The 23,078-nt window shown below is 40.1% G+C and overlaps 1 protein-coding gene across 1 annotated transcript in view; it reads right to left on the reverse strand.

Annotated features, from left to right (window-relative positions):
- The window catches only part of VPS13B (vacuolar protein sorting 13 homolog B), a 1,305,797-nt gene that overhangs the window by 287,299 nt on the left and 995,420 nt on the right, over window positions 1-23,078 (reverse strand). The window contains exon 36 of the mRNA XM_089666424.1: window positions 7,651-8,055. Coding sequence (XP_089522550.1) covers window positions 7,651-8,055 — 405 coding nt within the window. The remainder of the gene's footprint in view (window positions 1-7,650; window positions 8,056-23,078) is intronic.

A 23,078-nucleotide genomic window follows, 5' to 3' on the forward strand; every position in this document is an offset into this window, starting at 1 on the left:
TGTATTCTTCTTTATAAGGACATCCTATTATAGAAATATTTAGGTGCAGCTGGCACTGCCAGACTGGTCCTGAAAAATGTATTTAAGCCCATATTATTTCTCTCTAGTCCCTGACAGAGGCTGTTGTGTGTGGAAACTGCTAGAGCCGCCAGCAAGGTCAAGTCTGGCTCATGCAGTAGGCCTTATGGCACACCATCAAATGCAGAAATGGCGCCAACACCATTCACCTAAGCAGCTTGCTGGAATAAGTTAACATCCTAAATACCATGAGCATTTTACAGAGCCTTACTGCATGGAACATAACAACAATAACCCATATAGAGTTTCAGAAAGTACACTGCTCTCTATTCATATTTTTTTCCTAGTGGCACTGTAAAACTGCAACACTCAGCTAAGCATCACGTCTTTTACAGTGCAGAGTATGTTCCGTATTTTTCTTTTAAAGATAAAAAAACCCCAAAATCTTGCTTCTTGAAAGCTGTATATGGAACGCTACAAATATGAAAGAATATACAAACTGATTTGCTAGAGGCAAACTTGTATTTAAACACAATTCCAAAACTGTAAACTGAAGTCATAAACCAATTATTATTAGTTTACAAATGGCAGGCATTTTAAAAGGCGGTAAAAATAAATGAAGAAAATGTTTTATGATGAGATATGTGATCTTGATGCTATAAGAGCAATTAGTTTAATTTTGTAAATATTTCGGATTGGAATGGTATCATTAAATCTTTCAAAAAAATATCCTGGGCAAATGGCAATAAATACAATCCCTACAACAGCACAAAATACGAATGTTTATAGATGCCGCAACCAGATAACAACCGTGCTTACAGTTTATGCTTTGGGATGTTTAGGACTATTTTTCTGTTCATTATATTAGGTTAAGTTATTTTACTAAGCAATGCACGCAAAAAAAGAACAAAACACTGATAGACCCAAACATTCAGAGATAACACAAGCCCCTATAACATCACTCTCATTAACTCCTTCTTACGCAATCCCCGTCAACTCTTTTCTTTAGCTCCAGCATATAACTCACTCACTGCCCAGGAGATCGCTAATCACTTCAAAAATAAGATTGATACAATTTGTGACGAGATCTCCATTGTACAGATATCTCTCTCACCCTACACTCCTTGTCCACCTGCACAATCTATACTTCCCTTGTTTAACCACTTGTCTACCAGACACTTATACCCTCTTCCTGCCCAGGCCAATTTTCAGCTTTCAGTGCTGTTGCAGTTTGAATGACAATTGCGCGGTCATGCAACACTGTACCCATATGAAATTTTTATCATTTTTTCACATAAATAGAGCTTTCTTTTGCTGGTACTTAATCGCTGCTGGGTGTTTTCTTTTTTGCACTATAAACAAAAAAAAAAGAGCAAAAAAATTGGAAAAATAAAACATTTTTCTTTGTTTCTATAAAATATTTTGAAAACAGGTAATTTTTCTCCTTCACTGATGTGCATTGATGAGGCTGCACTGATGGGAAGCACTGATTGGCAGTGATAGGCAGCACTGATGGGCACTGATTGGTGGCACAGATAGGCAACACTGAAGAGCTGGCACTGATGATTCTGCACTGATTTGCAGCAAAGATGGGCACTGATAGGCGGCACAGATGGGTGGTACTGCTGGGAACTTACTGGCAACACTGATGGGGGGCACTGCTGGGTGGCACTGCTAGGCACTAATGGGCAAAGGTGGGTGGCACTGCTGGGCACTGATGATCAGTGCCCATCTCTTTTCTGACAATTGCCGGTTTTCGGCAGTACTTTCTTCACACTGTGACAGCGTGAGGAAAGTGCAGCCGACAACCGGCAACTGCATTTACCAGGTGACCGCTGTGTCTTTGGACAAAGCTGATCATGTGGTAAAAGGCTGCTGTGATTGGCCTTTTACCACATCACATGATCAGCTGTGTCCGTAGCTATAGCCCAGTTGTCAAGTGTTTAACCCAGCTACTATAGACGAGGTTGGTAAACTTTTTTCTACAGACTGTCCACCTGTCCCCTGGACCCTGTTCCCTCGCAAATACTAGGGTCACCCTCTGGCTCTATCCTTCACTCTTTAACTCATATCTTCAATATATCACTTTCTACTGGCATCTTCCCCAACTCTCTAAAGCATGTGCTAGTTACCCCCATACTTAAAAAGGCCTCGCTGGTCCCCACCAATCTTAGCAACCTAAGACCCATCTCTTTACTCCCTTTTGCCTCCAAACTCCTTGAACGTCTAGTCTACAACCGGCTGAGCTGCCACCTCATTGGGAATAACCTTCTTGATCCCCTTCAGTCTGCATTTGGCCCACATAACTCCACAGAAACTGCTCTCCTAAAACTCACAAACAACTTACTAACCGCTAAAACTAATGGTCACTATTCCGTACTCTTACTCTTGGACCTCACCTTTGACACAGTTGACTACCCCCTCCCCCTTAAAAACTCTATTTACTTGGTCTCCGTGACTGTACTTTCCGTTGGTTTGAATCTTACCTATCTCACCGCATCTTCAGTGTCACTTACAACTCTACTTCTCCTCTCCTACTCCTCTTACCGTCGGGGTCCTCCAAGGTTCTGTCCTTGGCCCTCTCCTATTCTCGATCTACTCTTCTTTCTTGGGTCAGCTGATATCTTCCCATGGTTTCCAATACCATTTCTATGCTGATGACACACAAATCTATCTCTCTACTCTTCAGCTCATCCCATCAGCTTCCTCAAGTATCACCAATTTACTAACAGACATATCAGACTGGATGTCACGCCACTTCCTAAAACTCAATCTATCCAAAACTGAGCTCATAATACATACTTCCCCAAATGCCTCTCCCCTGATTTCTTGGTCAGGATCAAAAGCACCACTATCAACCCATCCCCGCATGCCAGGGTGCTAGGAGTAACCCTGTATTCTGAACTATCCTTTTAGGTCCACATCTAATCCCTGTCCAAATCATGCTGCCTCAAATTCTGCAACATCTCCAGAATACGCCCCCTTTTCCTCCTAGTTCACTCCCTGGTTATCTCTCACCTCGACTACTGCAACTCCCTCCTTATGGGCTTACCTTTACAAAGGCTATCCCCCCTCCAGTCCATCATGAATACTACTGTCAGGCTCATCCAACTTACCAACCATTCAGTGTCTGCTACTTCTCTCTGCTAATCCCTCCACTGGCTGCCACTCGCCAATCGATTAAAATTAAAAATACTAACAACTTACAAAGCCATCCACAAATCTGTCCTCAACTACATCACAAAATTGGTCTCAAAATATCAACCAAACAGCTCTCTTTGATCCTCCCAAGACTTCCTGCTCTCTAATTACTGTGTCACCTCCAGGACGTCTCGCAAGCTTCTCCCATCCTATGGAACTCCCTACCCCAATCTGTCCGGCTATCTCCTAATCTATCCACTTATAGACAATACCTGAAAACCTCTCTCTTTAACCACCTCCCATCCGGCTGTTGTATATAAACAGCTGGCCGGTGGCAGTGCAGGGGCGGGTGGCCCTTTATAAACCCCAGGGAGCGCGCAGCACCGCAATCTGGTGCCCGCTGTGTCCTCCCACACAGTGGAACACCAATCATCGTACGGGACCCTCTGTGCAAGGTCCCGATCGTGTGATCACTGATTGGCCAATCAGTGATCACATGCAGAGTAGTAAGCAGGACTCACTTCTGACATCACTGCTTACTACGTGTGAAATCTGTGAATGATAAGGTCACATGGTACAAGGATATTCACAACAGCCTTGTACTATGTGACAAGCTGTGACCAATCACAGCTCACTCAGTAGTTCTCCAGAGCCAGAGAGAAGGAGAAATGATTGCTTTTACAGCCTTTATGGGTGTAAAAGCAATCAGTGCAAAAAAAAAAAAAATCTTCATCACCCCCCAAGTAGTACAGTGTCACCATGGTGACACTGTACTGCTAGGGTGACAGTATGCAAAAAATAAATAATAATATAAAAAAATACAATAAAAATGTAAAAAATAAAAATTATAATTTTTGGATATAAACTAATTTGGGTTTTTTTTGTACTAAAAAGATAAACGGAATACATTTTGGCCAAGATTTATGATGAAATATTATTTATTTACAAAATTTTATAAGAAAAATACTTTTTTTCAAAATTTTGGGACATTTTCATTTACATAGCAAAAAAATTAAAATCTCAGCGGTGAATACATACCACCAAAAAAAAGCTTTATCTGTCTCAAAACAATGCTAAAAAATTCATATATTCGTACAGTGTTGCATGACTGCGCAATTGTCATTCAAAGTGTGATAGCACTGAAAGCTGAAAATTGGCCTGGACAGGAAGGGGGTAAAAGTGTCCAAACTTGAAGTGGTTAAAGTATATCCTGCTTCTAACTAGTAAACTGCCTTTTATTTCCTCCATCAGCTCATCTCCCACAGCTATTACCTTTTGTATTACTCAACCCTTCCTCCTAGATTGTAAGCTATAACGAGCCGGGCCCTTTGTTTCCTCTTGTACCAAATTGTATTATAACTGTAATGTCTACCTTCATTTTGTAAAGCGCTGCGCAAACTGTTGGCGCTATATAATCCTGTATGATAATAAAATAATAATAATAATCCAGTGCTTATAAAAAAAAAAATTCTATTATAACAATAGGACTGTGTTGCCATGTTCATCAGACCTTACCAGCCCCAGAATGCTTCCTAGGATTTTTGGCCTGTCCTGAGTACTCAGTGATTGCATTCCAAAGCTTTACAATAAAGCTTGTAATTCGACAGCCACATTAATATGAAAACCAGTGAAAAGACGTATTCTGTTAAGCAAAGTGCTAAGTGAGGTAATCCCCAGGAATAACAGCTTAAGATAAAGTTTTGCTGTATTTTCTGCTGTTTTACTGAAAAAGCAGAGAATGAAAAGAGCACACAAAAAACTGAACTATTGGCTTGTATGTGCAACAATGTCTCTCTGCATAACAGAGTTCTGAGCCTGGTTGCAAACAAAAAAAAATATCCACCAACGTTATTTTGACAATATTTGTTAGCAGGGCCCTCCTATCCCTCTTGTATTGAACGGTATTGTTGCTGTATTGTCTCCCGTTACATTGTAAAGCACTGAGCAAACTATTGGCGCTATATAAATCCTGTATAATAATAATATGTTATACCCAGGGGTGGACAGACAACCCAGGGGGCCCCAGGCAATAGGGGATCATGGGGCCCCTGTGTCCTTGCCCACACTCAAAAAAGCCTATAAAAGAGGTATCAGGGGCATTTCATGGGGCCCCCTACTGACCCCGGGTCCTCGGGCAGTGCCCGAGTGTTCGAATGGTCAGTCCACCCCTGGTTATACCACTAGTTCTACCACTAGTTCTGTTTGGCTACAACCTTGTTATATTCAGTGAGCCTTTCACACAATCTCTGATTATACAGAGGCTCAAAGTATTGTGAGCGTAGAAAAAAAGCATGCAAAAAAGTGATAGCACTTATAGCATGTTGGATAATAAGCTGATGCAGGCTGGGCCTTCGACTCCTCTGAACACTGCATGTCATGCCCTTACACCTTTTTTTTGGACTTGAAACGAAGGAAGAGCAGCACAGTGACCACAGGTGTCCTGTGTGGACTAAGGACAGAGTCTATTCACCAAGGACAGTTTAGTCAAAGAGTGGAGATTTCCAAATGTTGACTGCAAATATGTTGACATCTGCTGAAAACATTTAATATTTAGTGCTGGCTTCTCTTGGAACTTATAATTAAAACCAAAATAAAAGATTTTAAAGGTTTTAAAGGGAAAGAGTTTAGGAAAGTGTTAATTGACACTTTCAAGACTAAAGAAAGAACTCCAGTCAGCAATAAAAATGATTATGTAGTACCCCCTCCTCTCCCCGAATAGCAAATGTTAAATGCTCTTTAGTATATGGGATAAAGAAAATGCTACAGCAGGCTTACTGAATTGTGTGTAAAGAGGTCAAGGGGAATGCAGCACATAGTCATTTTTTCGTAAAGACTGGAGTTGAAAAAAGTAGTTTATTACTGTAATGCAGTGAGGATGCATATATAGTAATGAATAGGTGTCTTTTTTATTTGTATCTGCTAAGCAGAGCAGCAGATGGCACTAGCAGACTCGGACTGTCACTCTCACACACAATATATAAATATGGTAGTGAGCGCTTCCCTGTGCAGCAGCTAGTACACTCAGGCAACCAAAAGAAACCTCAAAAACACAAATAAAGTGCAGCACTTGTAATAAAACTTGTAAAAAAGAGCTGCCCATTCCTAGAAGGATGCTCTACAGACACCCATCATACATCATTACCATTAGTCCCTGAGGAATTTTTACATATGCGCATATTCGATGCGCATCTGGTAAGCGCACAATCCTACCATTTTCTACAGCTACTATCTATATTGGCGAATTTTTGGAGTACTCATACGGATAGAATGATTCCACTACCATAGTTTTATTACAAACTCTCACACACAAGCACAATGCAGCTCTCCCACACTTTCCACCCTGAACTCTGCTCTACTCAACAGCTCTGCAGAGGAAGCAAGACTGATGTTGATTAGAGCAGCGTTTAGTGGGGCATGTAGGACTTCAGTAGAGCTTGTCTGTGGGTGCGGTGGGACGACTCTCATATGTGCCAGCAGCACAGAGTTATTTAATCCTTTGCTGTAACAGTTAGTCAGTTGTACATACAGCCAGAATGAATTGCAGTAATAAATTAAGAGGGTTCAATTGGGCTTTAAACTTATTATTTAAAGGGAATACTGTATATTTCACCAACATGCTGATATTTTTACAGTCCTCTTATATTTCATAGAGGCACCAAAAGTGAAATTTTCCTCCCAGAAATGTTGTATGCCAATTCCCTTTTCATAAGGCTATAATGAGCAAGTCATATCCTTGCAGCTGAATGTAATATATACTTGTACAGCATCTCCTACATTATTAAGAATGCACTGAGGGAGTGTGAAAACATCATCTGCTTTATACTGGCTGTGGCAGTTGGTGTGTGATAAGGAATTTGATAGGGATATAGTCCTCCAAGAGATGAAAGATGACACCACATGTTTGAAACTATGCAAAGCCTAAATATTAATTTTGGGTTAACTGGCTTTTAAGGTGGCCATTCAATCAGGTCTTAGTGATTGCGAGATGTGTTCTTTCACATGATCCATATACGTACCCTAGAGCAGGGGTCTCCAAACTATGGCCTTCCAGCTGGTGAAGTACTACAAGTCCCATCATGCCTCTGCCTCTGGGAGTCTTGCCTGTGGCTGTCAGAGTCTTGCAAGGTCTCATGGGCTTGCAGTTCCTCAACACCTGGAGGGCCTTAGTTTGGAGATCCCTGCCCTAGAGAAAGTAAAGTGTTCACAATGCCTCCTCTCTGCTTGTTAATGAATTACTTTAACATGTTCTGTTAAAAGAACATTACATTCTCTCTGGAGAAAAGTGAATAAACAAAAGTCGATTTCCCATAATTTCCCACAACCAAAATTACATATATAAACATATGCTCACTAATCATACACCACATAACAATCACTAGCAATGTTTCAAATGGTACCACGTGCTGCAAATATCTGTACAGGTTTAGAAGAAATCCTTGTGCAATCAAGAAAATAGTTAAAAATTTGAATATCTGAAGAACTTGTACTTACCTGATACTTTGCTTCCTGTTTGAATACTAAGACATCCCTGAAGATCTGAAAAAGATGTCAGAATGCAGGGACTCTTTGGGTGTGGCACTGTCTCCAAGGAAAAAAACACTTGTGTAGTTTGTAAAGTGATCTTCTGGAAGAAAGACGCTAATCTCCACATTCCTTCTGCGGGTGGTGGATAAGATTTTGAGGTTTCTTGGGTCAGAGTTGCAGGATCCTTCCTACAGGCCAATGCAGTTTTTAAGGTCTCATCGTTTGGCAGGAGACCGTCAGGTGACAATGAGGTCTCTGATGGAGGGCACATCCCAGTCTTCATGATCTTTTCCAGGAAATGGTTAACCTGGTCCAACTTGACAAAACTGAAATGAACTTTTAACGGTCTTGATACATCCACATTGACATCAACTGTTGAGATAAGACAAACACAGTTCAACTTATTAGTGGTCAATACATTCCTAATAATATAATTGCTGCTTTTGTCTGCTTTAATGAACATTCTATCCAACAGAGAGCGCAGAGTTTGTAATGCAGTATTTTTGTCTTCATCAAATAAGGGGGTATAATTTGGATGAGCCCAATGTGGGTCTAATTTGTCAACATATATAGAATATATTATGTCCCCTTCAAAAGTCTGAACAACAGCAGAAGATAACAGGATGAAGAGTTAATGGTCATTGCCTTTTATTATTTTTAATAAAGAATTATAGGCAAAAACTCGGTCGTATCCTTCACAAAAATTTCTAGGAAAAAATAAATGCAAAGATGTAGGCCTAATGATTTGAAGGAATGTGCTATGTAGTCTTTAAAAGCTTACCATCTGAGGCCTCATTGCATCTGTTAATGGGAAAACTCATGTCTTCATGGGCTTATCATACTTTGGATTGGTTGCATAGTTTGTATCATAATCATAAATAATTTTAGATTAAATTCAATTTTTTTTAATGTTATATTTATCAAACTTCATGACATGGTTGGGTTTGGAAGTCTCAATTACACCTCTAAACAAATGAAAGGAAAAGATTGCAAAAGCAGATGAAGTTAAGAAAAGACATGAGAAACAATGTTAGCAGAAAATGTTCCCTGGAGTAGTAAAGTCACTTAGTGTTACAAAACTAACTTTTCCAGACTTTGTGATTACTCAAAAAATAAATTTCACCTTTCACACTTGGCAAAGACTCATCAATCTGAAAAGGGTCTACAAGCCAGATGGGATTAGACAACAATACAGAGCAGGTTAGGAGCTCCTAAGAATCTTAATGTAAATGGTGAAATAATGAAGAAGAAATCAGGCCAGTTCTAGACTGTACAAATCCAACCAGTTACTCAGATATCCGATATAGCCATGACCCTTCAAATGTGTGGTTAGGGATATAAAAAAAGATGATGTACATCTCAAGTTAAGTCACAGTGATAAATGGAGCCTACATCAATGAGAGTATGCTGGATAATGCATGCTGAAGAAAAATAAGCTTTTTGATATACTACCAGCCAAACAAGCAAAAATCTTGCTTTAGGCAGCTACAATGACCACTTGCTGCAGGTAGGTATAATGAGAGCTCTGAATCCAGTCTTTGGTTATGTTAGTGTTTCCTAATGTTAAATGGCTATGTATTCCCTATAGCTAAATGGCCTAATCCTGAAAGCCATTATACCAATTCTGTGAGGCTACAATTATTTCTCTAGGGCAGTGGTCTCCAAATTGGTCCAGGGGCCAGATGTGGCTCTTTGCTTGCTTTTACCTGGCCCTTGGGGCATTATTCTCTCCGCTGTCAGTATCCTGCCACTGATGCTGACAATGGGGCACTATTCCTCCCACGGACACCAAAGATGAGTGACTATTCCTCCCACTGACATTAATGATAGGGCACTATTCCTCTCACTGACACCAACAATGGGGCACTATTCCTTCCCCTAATACCAAAGATGGTGCATTGTTTACTCCCAATGACATCAGGATATTTTTTACTCCCATGGGCCAAATACTGCCCCCCCCCCCCAAGAAAAAGTGTGAAGGTCAGTAAACTGGTGTTTTTGTTTAGAAAGTTTGGAGACCCATTCTCTAGGGAGTTCCAACTGTGCCAGCTAGCAGTTCAGACCTTTTATCTATATTGTCTAAACATCCATCCAAATCATTGCTTGATATTTTTAGATACTGAACTTCAGATATGACTTTCTGCCAAAAACTTTTGGTTCTTGTTTTATCCATTTTGCTTACACTCCTATTGTCAATTTTGCAGAGAATGATGGGAATTCAATATAAAAGATTAAAAATAATTACTCACAGCACAGCATTAAATAGGGTCTAAATTTATTCCATTAAATTCACATATGTCTGAATTTTATACAGTATAGCTACAAACACATCTATTAGGTCAGAGGAATTTGGCCTGTGTTTACAGAAGGTTAGTCAAGATCTTCTCCTGAGAGTAAAGGTGACTGTAGCCATATTCGTGCACTTGCAATTGCATTGCATTGTTTCAATGAAATGTCTCATGTAATTTTTTTTATTCATTTGATAAAGTGGGAAGAGTTATACTCTGTGGTTTAATGTAATGGTGTAAAACATGCATGATTTTCAATCCCATATGTAGCCGTAACTACTACTAAAAAGGGGAACACAGCACAATTTTATTCTTATCGATAAACAAATAAAGTATATTAGATCATATGTAAACTATTAACCATGATTCTATTGGTGGTATTAAATTGTATGTAACAATAAACAATGAACTGCTCTAATTTACTCCTGTATAGTCTGCTAAATATACCATTGGATACGTTTTGGTATATCTGCTCAATATAAAGTGCACAAAGTACCTGTGGACCCTGTGGGAAATCCAAAGAGCTGATAACTTCCTGTGCTGCACTCAAATTCCAAACAGTACTATCAGACCTGCCCAGTTCACCTCAGTGGACTACAGAAAACTTCCCACCATGTAATGGAGATGAGGAGAGGAGGAGGTATCAAGATCAAACAGCCTTGGATGACAATGATGCTCTTTCACAGATACAGTGCAGTAAGTGTACAATTTCTCTTTAAGACAGAAGTGTGTTTCTGATAGGATCACAAGGTGAAAACAAAAGGAATAAAGCCAGTGAAAAGAAAACTAAAGTGGCCACCTCATCTAATGGTTGTGATATATTATGTTTTTGTTTCTGGGATTTAGACACATTACTTCATAATAATTTATGGATACTACAAGATACAAGAGGATAAATCAGAGCAGCACACAACACAAAGTGTTAGGTGCTTCTGTACTTGGTACCTTTGCTGACACTGATACAATATATTTTTTCAAAATACTTATTTATCCCATGACACCAGGGGTTAGATAGTAGGGCTCCAAAATCTACTGGCTGAGCATCACCAATTTATAGAAATACTATAGATTTTTAAATATCCTTTGTTTTATATACACTCATGAGAAGCAGATCATCTTAAAGTATACCTAAAAGCAAAACTTGTTTTTTTAGTTTTGGATCAGGTGGAAAGAGATTACACCTGTCAGATTTCTATTGCGGTCTTCAAATCTTCAAATGTGGCCACTAGTTCTGTTGACAACCAGGGATTCCCTCACTTTGGAGGCATATCCTCTCACTTCATGTTTTGGCTATGGACAGGAAGTGAAGGATAATCTCCCCACTAAAAAAAGATGTCTAAAAAAAGGGGTTAAAACATCCCCCCGTTACTCTATTCAAAATGAAAAAAGTTTTACCTTCAATTCTACTTTATATAAGTAGTATTGCCAGTATGTGTTAAAGTTTTACAAATCTTGTTTGTATGTACATAAAAGCAGCCGTATGTAAAGTCTGTTCCTTTTTTTTTTTTATTTATCCTACTATATCACTGCAAGTCTTTCCTACTATCTGAAAGAAACAGCTGCATTCCCCAATGACTAGGGATGAGGTTCAATTTAGTCACAACCATGGCTTCCTGGCAAACCCCTGGGATTCCTGGAATTTGAAAATGAAACAATATTTCAGCCAACATCTTTACAGATGAATCTCCAGTATTACTGAACAGCCTATTATGTGGTGCTTAGCCTTTTGTCCTTGCCCATGAATCATAAGGGAGGGTTGACAGCAGCCATATTGTTTGTGTGTTGGAATTATTAGGGAGAGCTGACAATTCTGTTTAAAAGATACCACTCTTTTAAAATCTTATTTTTTTTATTTTGTCATTAGTACCTACCGTCCATGAGAATGACTGGCTTCCCATGACCTTTGCTTGATAATAGATTGCCTAAGAGCCCTGGAAATTGCAGGAATGGAGTAACCAGATACACCTTCCTTATAAAGGTATCAGTAACATCATCACTTGATCACATCGTGTTAATTCATGGCTATGAAAAGCACGATTATGTGTGAAACGCGTTAACAGCAGCTTTTCTGTGACTTATAATTGTGTGCAGTCTTCATTTTTAGCGGTGATGGAATAAATTATTTAAGCAGCTCTACAGTGGTGTGCAGCCGATCCATTCAATTCTGTGATGTAGCGGTGGCGAACCAAGGCCTGCACCCACAATGGATGCTAAATGAGGCGGGGGGCTGGTTCACCTGGAGTGGTGTAATTCTTCTATTGAACATAATCACTGTGCTGTACTTATCCAGTGTAGAGAAGGAGGGACCCAGCAGGCCCCACACATTACAGACTGCCTGCTGAAAACTATAGGAGGAGGTGGAGACAAGACCAGTCTCTTTGCACAGGGGGAGAGAGCAGTAGTGACTGGGGATTGCCTCTGTGCAGGAACTTCCTGTAATAAAGTTTCACACTGGATTATGGCACAGATCTGGAAATACACAAAGCACACCAATATTCCAGTAAGAGTACACAGGCCTCTTGTATTTAGAGAATATTTGCATATCCCAGAGTTCAGCTTTGAAATCTTACAAACCAGATACAAGCCCTTTTAATCCACAACTTTTTTTTACTTGATCCTAGTAAATATAGAATACTTGAATGTTAACATTATGCCATTACTATTATTTATTTTTTTGCAATAAAAGGGTTAATTAACCACTTGCCCTCCTGAGGATTTACCCCCCTTCCTGGCCAGGCCATTTTTTGCGTTACGTCGCTGTTAATAACAAATGAAAATGGTATGGGTGTGTTCCTTCTCTCCAATCAACTCTATGAGTTCTCCTTACTGAGCTCTGCGGTGTGTAATTTCAGCTCTCCACCCCCTTTTTCTCTGAACGCTCAGGCAAGCTTTAAAATTCTGCACTTTGAATGGATGAAGAGAATACTGCAGATAGACAACTACAACTTATGTAGGAGGATTTGTTTCATCTTTGTGTATCACCTGAGGCCAGTCACTTCACTGGATATATGTTAGGGTTTACAACCACTTTAACCCTTAACCCAACACTTAACCTGCACCCTAGCAAATAACTGTAAGGTCCAAAAAATGGAACCTATCAACTCATCCTTAAGGCATATATAAATATTCCAGGGAGTTGAACTGAAAGAAAAAACAATTAAACCAACCACTAATATTCCCATCCCTTATGTAATGGAGATAAGCAAAAGTACACACACACACAAATATATATATATATGTATTTTGCAGCTTACCAGTACAGCCAAAGCTCATGTGGCTACATTTCTGATCTACGTTCTCAGCCAGTCCAGGTTGGGGAAAGATCCCAGGAAAGCTCCCTCCCACTCTGCAGCCCAGCATTCCAGTAAGGGGGGGGGGGGGGCAGTGCAGAAAACAGTGACCGACAGTCATTGCTCTCTGCTCACAGCAGCAGTGAGAACTCAGCGATCAGTGGTCATGTGATTGCGGAGTCCTCAAACATAGAGCCGACGGGACGCAGCATCAGACTGATGCAGCATCCACCTAGGCAAGTATGATTTGAGAAAAAAAAAAAACCAAAAACACACCCCATACTTCTCTTTTAAATGTGGTGGCTGCATTGGTTTTCATTCATCTTTCTTCTTCTCCTTATTTTCACCTTGTAATCCTGTGCATAACATACTTTCTATTCCTGGGTGGCTAGGCTGACTCATCCACTGTGTCTACGGAGGGTGTCATGGTTGCCACCTAGGCTGGACTACAAATATGTGTACTTTTGCTCATCTCCATTACATAAAGGATGGGAATATTAGTAGTTAGTTTCATTGTTTTTGCTTTCAGTTCAGCTTGCAGGAAGTGACAAGGACACTGCAGTTCTTGCTGAAAATGTTTTTCGCCTGAAAAAAAAAAATCTATGCAGCTAGCAATGATAAACTGCAATGTATTACACGTTTTATTCTTGGATTAAGTTATCCTTTAACCCCTGTACTGGAATTCTTACCTTATTTGGCAGAGACATCAGTTCCAAATTGCACATATACAGGTCTTAAAATATCTGAGCTTTAGCTAAACTACATCTCATTCTCTAATATCAGCCATTTTGGCTATACTAGCTTTGATTTCTTTTTGGGATATTTTCCCTCCACTGAATTTTAAGTCATTAATAAACCAAAATGCTTAGGATTTATTGCCTCTTTTATATACTCTATCAGACAATGTGGGTTGTTCTACATCTTGTTTCACAAAGTGAGGGTTTACAGTCACTTTAAATATGCTATTTAACTGCAGTCAGTTTTTATGTTGCACAAAAGTTTTTGTCCAGCTTTTATATTATGGCACTAGCTATCAAATGTCAGTGTAAAGGAAATGTTTGGGTAAAATAAACACTAGTTGATTTAACTGATCATTTTTTGTGCTTTCATTCTTTATAGTCCACCTGACCAGAAGTGTGTCAAGGATGCACCCTTCGCCTCTATATTTTGTGTTTAAAAGGAGTCCCTCTCTTCCATTCCTGAAAGTTGGGAAGAGTGGATTCCAGGATATCCTGGCCTACAAAGATTTAGTTCTGAAACAGTACCTCTATGATTTTTACAAACCACAAAACTACTATCTAATATTTATTAAAGTTTCTAACTAGTTTAGTAAAGTAGTATTGTGATATCACTGATTTTTTTTTTTTTTTAAAAAAGAAGGCAAACTAGAGAAAAGTACAAAAAATTTACATTTCAGCAGAATCCACATTATTAGGTACACCTGAATAGGAGTAGCGTGTAGACACAATCAACTAAACAGTACTGCAGAGATAATAAATGATTTAAAGAGACTGTTGATGGAACTTTTCTTCAAAAATGCACCCTGCAAAAAAGAAGATAAAAAATGCCTACCTGTCCAGTGAACATTGATTCCTATCTATGCTCTTGAAGAGCTACTGTGCCCAAAACATCTTCTGTATCTAAAACAATTCCAGGAGTGATGGGTGTCTCATTCTGCTCTACATCCTGTGGTTCATCTTGCTATCTGCTGCAACACTACATGTTAAACTGACTGGAGACAGAGTTGCTTTAAGCACTTTTGACTGAGAATTATTTCTGGTGCCACATGTATTCATTACACTATATTAGAAACTGCTGATCAAATTGTTATGGCCTATAGTTTCAGGATTCGCAATGAAGAGTGCGAAAAACAAAAACCTCCATTTGAGCAGGAATTCTGGGGGTAAAAACATCTTGTTACAGAGGGATGGCAAAGGAGTTTGCCAGAGATTTTAAACTGACAATCCACCACTGCTTTAGTGCTGTGGTGTGCAGAAGGGCATTACAAAAATTAAAAAACACATCAAACCTTGACAAGGATAGACTACAGCCACGCTATGGTTCAGTGCATGATAGCTTGAGCTCTACAGTGGGCACTGCCAAAGGTGGAAGATTGATTATTGGAAAATATTGCTTCAAAAACATCAACTTCTACTTTTACATGCATATGATAAGGTTAGAATTTGGCATACAGCATTAACTTACGGATTCATACTGTCTTATGTTAACAGTGTAGGATATTGGTACAGATAATGGTATGGAAGTTGTTTTCTTTTAAATACTTTATTTAAAGATAAGTTCACCTTTGGAACATGTTACATGTTCCACCCGTTTTTATGGTGGAACATATAAGAAGTTCCCATAGCTGCAAGCCGCACCTGCCACCCCCCTCCCTCTGACAGATAGTACGGAGAGAAGTTTCCACATACTATCTGTCAGATTTGAAAACAGTGTGGCCATGTGGGGTTCCGCCCACATGGCCGCATCACTCATTCACAGAGTTCTGTGAATGAGGGCCTACAAGTCCTGGCATCCTTAGCAGCTGTCAGCTTGTAGTTTTCAATGAACTGCCACAGCACTGTGGAGTACCATGGTAGTTCATTCAAGCTTCCTGTCAGAATATCTGCTTGACTGTACATCCCGTAAGCTAGCAGATATTCTGACAGGTCTGCAGGAGACCTGCATGGCATCAGCGATCTACTGATCACTGGTGCAATGCTTTACACGCTCCTTTGGACAAAAATAATAAATGCACATTTTTTGCCTTCAAAAAAATGTTCATTTATTAATATTGTCCAAAACGTGAACTTATCCTTTAAGATTTTCACAATACAGACTAGAATGAGCCAAGGAAAAAAAAACTGTATGCTGCCAACTATTTCCACAGCACACAGAAACAAAATAACATACAGAGAGGGCATAAAACAGGGTAGCCTCTGAAATAGTATTCCTTTCAACTGCACAAGAAAACAGCATAAAGAACACACCCCTGTCAAGCATTATACTATCAGCATAGTGAGATGAAGTAGAACCAGCGGGAAGGAGTATGGACAAAATAACAAAAAAAAAAAAGAAACAAAAAGGATGGGGGGGGGGGGGGGAGAGAGGCAGGGGGTAGCAGAAGGGGAGGGTTGTGAACGAGGATTCTGGGAAGAACCATGGAAGAGTAGGCATTCGTCTTACTTTAACCCAGCACAGAGCCACTCTGCCATGTGGCCCTCAATACTGGACAAGAGGGTAGAGCAGGAACAGCCACCATCACCGTTAGTAGGAAATCTGAGTAATCAGGAGTGAGCTCATTCAGCAAGGTGTAACGGGTAGCTGGCTGAGAATGTATAGTCGAGCCAGTAGAACCATGTTTTATGGAAGCATTCCTCTTGAGGCTTGGAGGAGGAAAGGATATCTTCCATTTTTTAGATCACATCACTTTTGCACAGCCAGACAACTGTTTGAGGTGCAAATATCTGCTTTCAGTACAATGGGATACAGGCTTTGGCTGTACCGAGTAAATGAATAGTAAGGAAGCATTTGTATCTCTTGGCTGAGATGGGAGCAAGGTGAAGCAAGTACGCACCTGATCATCGCCAAGTTGTATATCTGTGAGTTTCAATACCAGGCCCCAGCCTAAGTCCAGAAAGATTTTAGAACAGGGCAGCTCAAGAAAATATGAAGAAAGGTCACCTCATGCATATTGCATCTCAAGCACAGGGGCAAGGTATGAGGAAAGATTCTGTGAAGGGACCCTATACCAGCATGGTAAAATTTTAAAGCCTATTTCCTGTATGGAACTGATGATAGAGGCAGTGTGTGTGAATCTCAAAATCCTTTCCCTCTGCTAGTCAGAAAAGCTGATGCCCAAGTCTGCCTCCCACTTAGTGATGTAAGGAGGATCCAGAGGGGTCTGAGAATTTGAAATCAATTTATATGAGATATAAAGGCCATGTCTGATAGTAGAGGTAGAGCTACAAAGCTTTTTAAACTCTGTTAAAGGAGGTAGTGGAAAAGGAAGCTTCCCCAAGCTTGTTAAGAAATGTCTCAATTGCAGGGCATGCCAAAAGCAAGGGTGGGGCCGTCATCTCGTAGAGCTGAGCTAGAGATTTATATCCTGAGGATGTAAAGAACTCCTCCAGTTGGACTTGATTCTCTTGCAGTAGTGGCTGAAAGATTTTTTCTTGTAGGCCTGGAGCGAAATTCGGGTGTCTTATCACCGGGGTCAAAGCCGAAGGCAAGTGACCAGAGAGGATGTCCTCGGGCTCAGCATTTATGTCCCACATCATTTATGTTCCAAATGAGAACACCAGTCTAAAATACATGTTAGATGTGTGACGATCACGGCGTCAGACCCCAGCCCTTCTCATCAAACTCGTGACCGAAGGACTAGCCAATCTAAAACCGCGATGTCACGTGTGTAACAATGCCACGCCCAGCTGCACCCTGCACAAAGATTTTCCAGCTAATGGACCACAATCGATGTACCTGCAGCCTGAGCGCGATTGTTACTGGGTCAGGTTAATTACGCAATTAACCCGTCACACTGCCACCACCTCCTTTTTGTACAGAGAAAGAGGAAACTCGGCAATATCAGCAATAACATTATGATGGTTGAAATAATAGTCTGTATACCACTGTCACCGCAGGCAGTTATACAGAGGGTTAAACACACACAGTAGCGCTCTTCAGTGGCAGGAATTTGTAATTTGCATTAAAGAGCTTTAGAAACAGTTCAGCACTTGCAGAAAGTAAGATTTATTACTAAAAGGTCAAAAGGGTGCAATAATAATATTTACAGAAAAAGATGTAGCCAATATATATAAAAATATACAGAGAACAATAGCACAGCAAAGAGATAACACAAAGGAGTTTAAAGGGTTAAAGTAGTTGCCAGTCAGCCTTGGTTTAAGTAGTTGCCAGTCAGCCTTGGTTTAAGCAGTTTCAAGTCTTATGAGCCCAAAAGGATTTTTCTTGTCTCTCACTGTCAGTTTCGATGTTAAAAACACAGGAGACTCTTCTCTTCTCACACACACCACTCCAAGCATAACAGCCTTTTTCTAGGATCTCAGCAGGGTGTCTCCTTACAGCAGAGAGCCAATTGCCTCATTTGGAGAGGGGTGTTGGGGTGGAAACCCAAGCTAGAACAAAAATCCTTCTTAGCTTATATTATGGCCCATAACTTTTCCTCGGGGCATTTAGCAGCCGTGTCACTAGTAGATTAATATGCAGACGCATCTGCGGAATGGTTAGATATGAAATATTCGCGTGAATAGTTCAGGAGATATAATTTTCTGCTTTTCTATATATGCCAGCTAAGGGGTGTAACCTATCAGGAATCTTGTATCAAAGTGACCAATCGGAATATATGCCTGGTTTTTATGTAAGTCTCTCATATTCCAAGATATGAAATCATAGGGGAAATGGATGTTGAGGGTGGTGTCTAGTTTATTACTTCTCTGGAATGTCTTTGAACTCAGTGAAAAGCTTGGTTTATGCTTTTACGATATCCCAGATTGCACAACTAACAGACAACTAGGCCACAGCTCCGTTGGGGGTTCTATAGCTCCGAGCTCTCCTGCTGTGCTTTGGCTGCCTGTGACCTCTGTCATCGCTCAGCCCACATGTCACTCCACAGCAGGGGGGGGATGATTGGAAGAGGCAGCCTGCTCTGGAAGTGAGAAATGGTACATGGAAAATTCTTTACAAAATGGAGGTTCGTATCCACCTCTGGGTGCACAATTGCTACAAGATGTACTGCCCTGTGGTATTTTAAAGGGTCAGGGAAACTGAGGCCACCATAGTGTTTAGGCCAAGACAAAAGTAAATGTGATAATCTGTGTGATTTTCGGGACCATAGGAAGGCAATAAATTCACTTTGAACTTGCCTTAGAAAGGTCTTGGGAATCCTAATTGGTAAAGTCTGTATTGAATAGGGTGGCCTGGGGAGGACATTCATTTTTAGAATGTTATTTCTACCGAACCAAGAAAAACACTTTGCGGACCACCATCAAAGATCCTGTTTAATTGTAGTCAGAGGTGGTGGAAAATTGGCTGCAAAGGTGTCCTTTAAAGAGGCTGTCAAATGAACTCCTAAATAACAGATATGATGTGGGGCCCACTTAAATGAGAAGTGCGGCTGTAAAATAGACACAATTTATGGAGGGATGTTAACATTAAAGGCCTCTGATTTGTGAAAATTAATTTTGAAGTAAGAGAGCTCACTATAATTCTAAAGTTCTTCCTTGAGGCACAGAAATGAGGTGATAGGTTATGCAATGACAAAAAAGAGGTCATCGGCATACCCCACTACCTTATGATCCCCTTTGGGAGTTTGAATGCCAACAATGTTCTGGTTAGCTATGATGTGTCCCAACAAGGGTTTCAAGTTGAGAATAAAAATCAAGAGGGATAGAGGATACCCCTGTCTGGTGCTGTTGCCTAGCGCAAAGTAATCATTCATCTGGACTCTGGCCATGGGAGATGAGTAAAGCTCTCCCAGACAGTTTTACAAGTGGGTTCCAAAGCCCAGAGAGGTGTTTTCTTGTCATAGAATTGGCCTATTAATACTGGAGGCCCATTTCAATAATTTCAAAAAACAAAAAATAGATTTAGCTCAATACCTCTACCCAAATCACTTTTTTTTTAAATTACAAAGAACACACTCAGAACAAAATAAACCTCACTAAAAACCCTTAAACAATCATGTTCAAGGACCTACAGTTGTGACCAAAATTATTCAACCCCCAATGCTGTAAAGGGGTTTAGGGACTATAGTGTACATTTGGAATTGTATTCAGAATCAAATCCTACAAGGACGTTGTAACTACCCAAATGCAACTAAAATGACATCAATTGTTTATGTAATACAGTAGTAAATGGTTCTTATGTGGTTTCTTCATTGCCACAATTATTCAACCCCTTAAAGACTACCACTCTGAAGAACAGAGGTTCATACAGGTGCTTTCCATCAGGTATTGAAAACACCTGTGGATGTCACCGAGCAGCAATCAAGCATAATAAGCACCAATTAGGCAGCTTTAAAATGACTGTGATACTCAGCTCCTTCTAGACATTTACTGGTGTGGTTACAAACATGGTGAAGGCAAGAGAATGGTCCAGGAAGACAAGAGAAGAGGTGATTTCTCTTCACAGGAAGGGCAATGGCTATAAGAAGATTGCAAAGATGTTAAACATACCAAGAGACACCTTAGGAAGCATCATTCGCAAATTCAAGGCAAAGGGCACTGTTGAAACGCTACCTGGTCGTGGCAGAAAGAAGATGCTGACTTCGACTGCTGTGCGCTACCTGAAGCGTAGAGTGGAGAGAAGTCCCCGTGTGACTGCTGAGGAACTGAGAAAAGATTTGTCAGATGTGGGTACAGAAGTTTCAGCCCAGACAATAAGACGCACACTGCGTAATGAAGGCCTCCGTGCCAGAACTCCCAGGCGTACCCCCTTGCTGTCTCCAAAGAATAAGAAGAGTCGACTGCAGTATGCCAAAAGCCATGTGGACAAACCACAAAAGTTGTGGGATAGTGTTCTGTGGACTGATGAAACAAAATTAGAACTGTTTGGGCCCATGGATCAACGCTATGTTTGGAGGAGGAAGAACAAGGCCTATGATGAAAAGAACACCTTGCCTACTGTGAAGCATGGTGGAGGGTCAATCATGCTTTGGGGCTGTTTTGCTTCTGCAGGTACAGGGAAGCTTCAGCGTGTGCAAGGTACCATGAATTCTCTTCAGTACCAGGAGATATTGGATGGAAACGTGATGCAGTCCGTCACACACCTGAGGCTTGGGAGACGTTGGACCTTTCAACAGGACAATGATCCCAAGCATACCTCCAAGTCCACTAGAGCATGGTTGCAGAGGAAAGGCTGGAACATTTTGGAGTGGCCATCGCAGTCACCAGACTTAAATCCGATTGAGAACCTCTGGTGGGACTTAAAGAAAGCAGTTGCAGTGCGCAAGCCTAAGAATGTGACTGAACTGGAGGCCTTTGCCCATGAAGAATGGGCGAAGATACCCGTAGATCGCTGCAAGACACTTGTGTCAAGCTATGCTTCACGTTTAAAAGCTGTTATAACTGTAAAAGGATGCTGTACTAAGTACTAAGATTGAATGTCACTTGGGGGTTGAATAAAACTGATAATGCTGTGAGCACAGAAAAGACATTTGTGGTTATTTCATTATAACTGTTATGTTATATTTGTCTGACCTACAAGTGCCTCTTTAATGTAAATGTAAGCAAGATGACTGAATGATCAAAAGCAATGTCAAACTGGCCAAAACACTCAATTTCAGTGGGGGTTGAATAATTTTGGTCACAACTGTATAGGATTCACATATCGTATTTAAATTAGAAAAAAGTTTATATCGTAACTATCTCAGGAAAACAGGGACAGTGATAGATAGAAATAGAAGTTAGAAAGGTGGCCACAAAGAATATATATTTTCCAACATGCTGGATAGTTGTTTCAAAGTACACCATAAACAGTATCTGGTTATCAAAGATATGTATGTAGAACAGTTCTATGATAAGGTGAAATTGGGAGCTGTCAGTATGAATGCATGGCCAACAAATCTGATGGAGCTGTGGGAACTAGTACAGACCAAAATACCAAGCAAAAATTTTCAGTACTTTTTTAAACCTATTCTATTTACAATTCAGGCAGCTTACCTACCACCATTTTTTTCAGATCCTCAGAGAGTTCTTTGCCATGAGGTGCCATGTTGAACTTCCAGTGATCAGTATGAAAGAATGAGAGCGATAACACCAAATTTAACACACCTGCTCCCCATTCACACCTGAGATCTTGTAACACTAACGAGTCACAGGACAACAGGGAGGGAAAATGACTAATATGGCCCAATTTGGACATTTTCACTTAGGGGTATACTCACTTTTGTTGCCAGTGGTGTAGACATTGTCTGTGTGTTGAGTTATTTTGAGGGGACAGAAAATTTACACTGTTATACAAGCTGTACACTCACTACTTTATATTGTAGCAAATTGTCATTTCTTCAGTGTTGTCACATGAAAAGATATAATAAAATATTTACAAACATGTGAGGGGTGTACTCACTTCTGTGAGATACTGTAGATGTATCGAGTGGCCACTAAGTGTATTTTATTTATGTAACTCATTTTAGAGTCCACTGTACTATGGATATGAGAGCTGTCATAATAATTGTTTAACAAAAAGTGATTAAAAGACTTTATCCTTTAACAATATTGTTCTCCATTCTGTTTTAAAAACATTTGTGATGATAAGGGCCTAAAGGAGGGTTTTTTAACCTTTTCTTATGACTGCAGACAACTCAATGGATTGCCCAATATGTCTCTATTACCCCTTCTCTAGACCTTCAACATCATCTTACATATGGACAACTAGAAACAGCTGAAAGAAAATTAAAAGGTATGTTTATCATATTTATGTATATATAGCAGCAAATCACAAATACACAAGCTAGCTACAACTAGTAAGATTTTTACTGTTGCTTTTGTGCAATGAAAATATGGAATTGAGGTACAGTTACTGATAAAAGTGCTTACATGTCTTCTGACACACCAAGGTAATTGTGTCCAATTTGGTTTCAGGTTCAATAATGCAAGGAATTGTGTTTCCTTTTTTTAATTAGTCAAATATTCAGTCCCACATCCACAAAGGTATGGGAACCCCCAGAATGAGAATTGGCCTGATGAAGCTTACATATTTATCCACAATTTTTAAAGTATAACTAAAGGTATTTTTAGATAAGGAAGGGTTATAACCCCTGTCAGTTTATGTTTGCCTTCTGTGCCCCCAAAGGGAGATTCCCCGT

The sequence above is a fragment of the Staurois parvus genome, unplaced genomic scaffold (assembly GCF_062004578.1).
Source record: "Staurois parvus isolate SC_StPar_1 unplaced genomic scaffold, SC_StPar_1.0 ptg000052l, whole genome shotgun sequence".
Classification (NCBI taxonomy): domain Eukaryota; kingdom Metazoa; phylum Chordata; class Amphibia; order Anura; family Ranidae; genus Staurois; species Staurois parvus.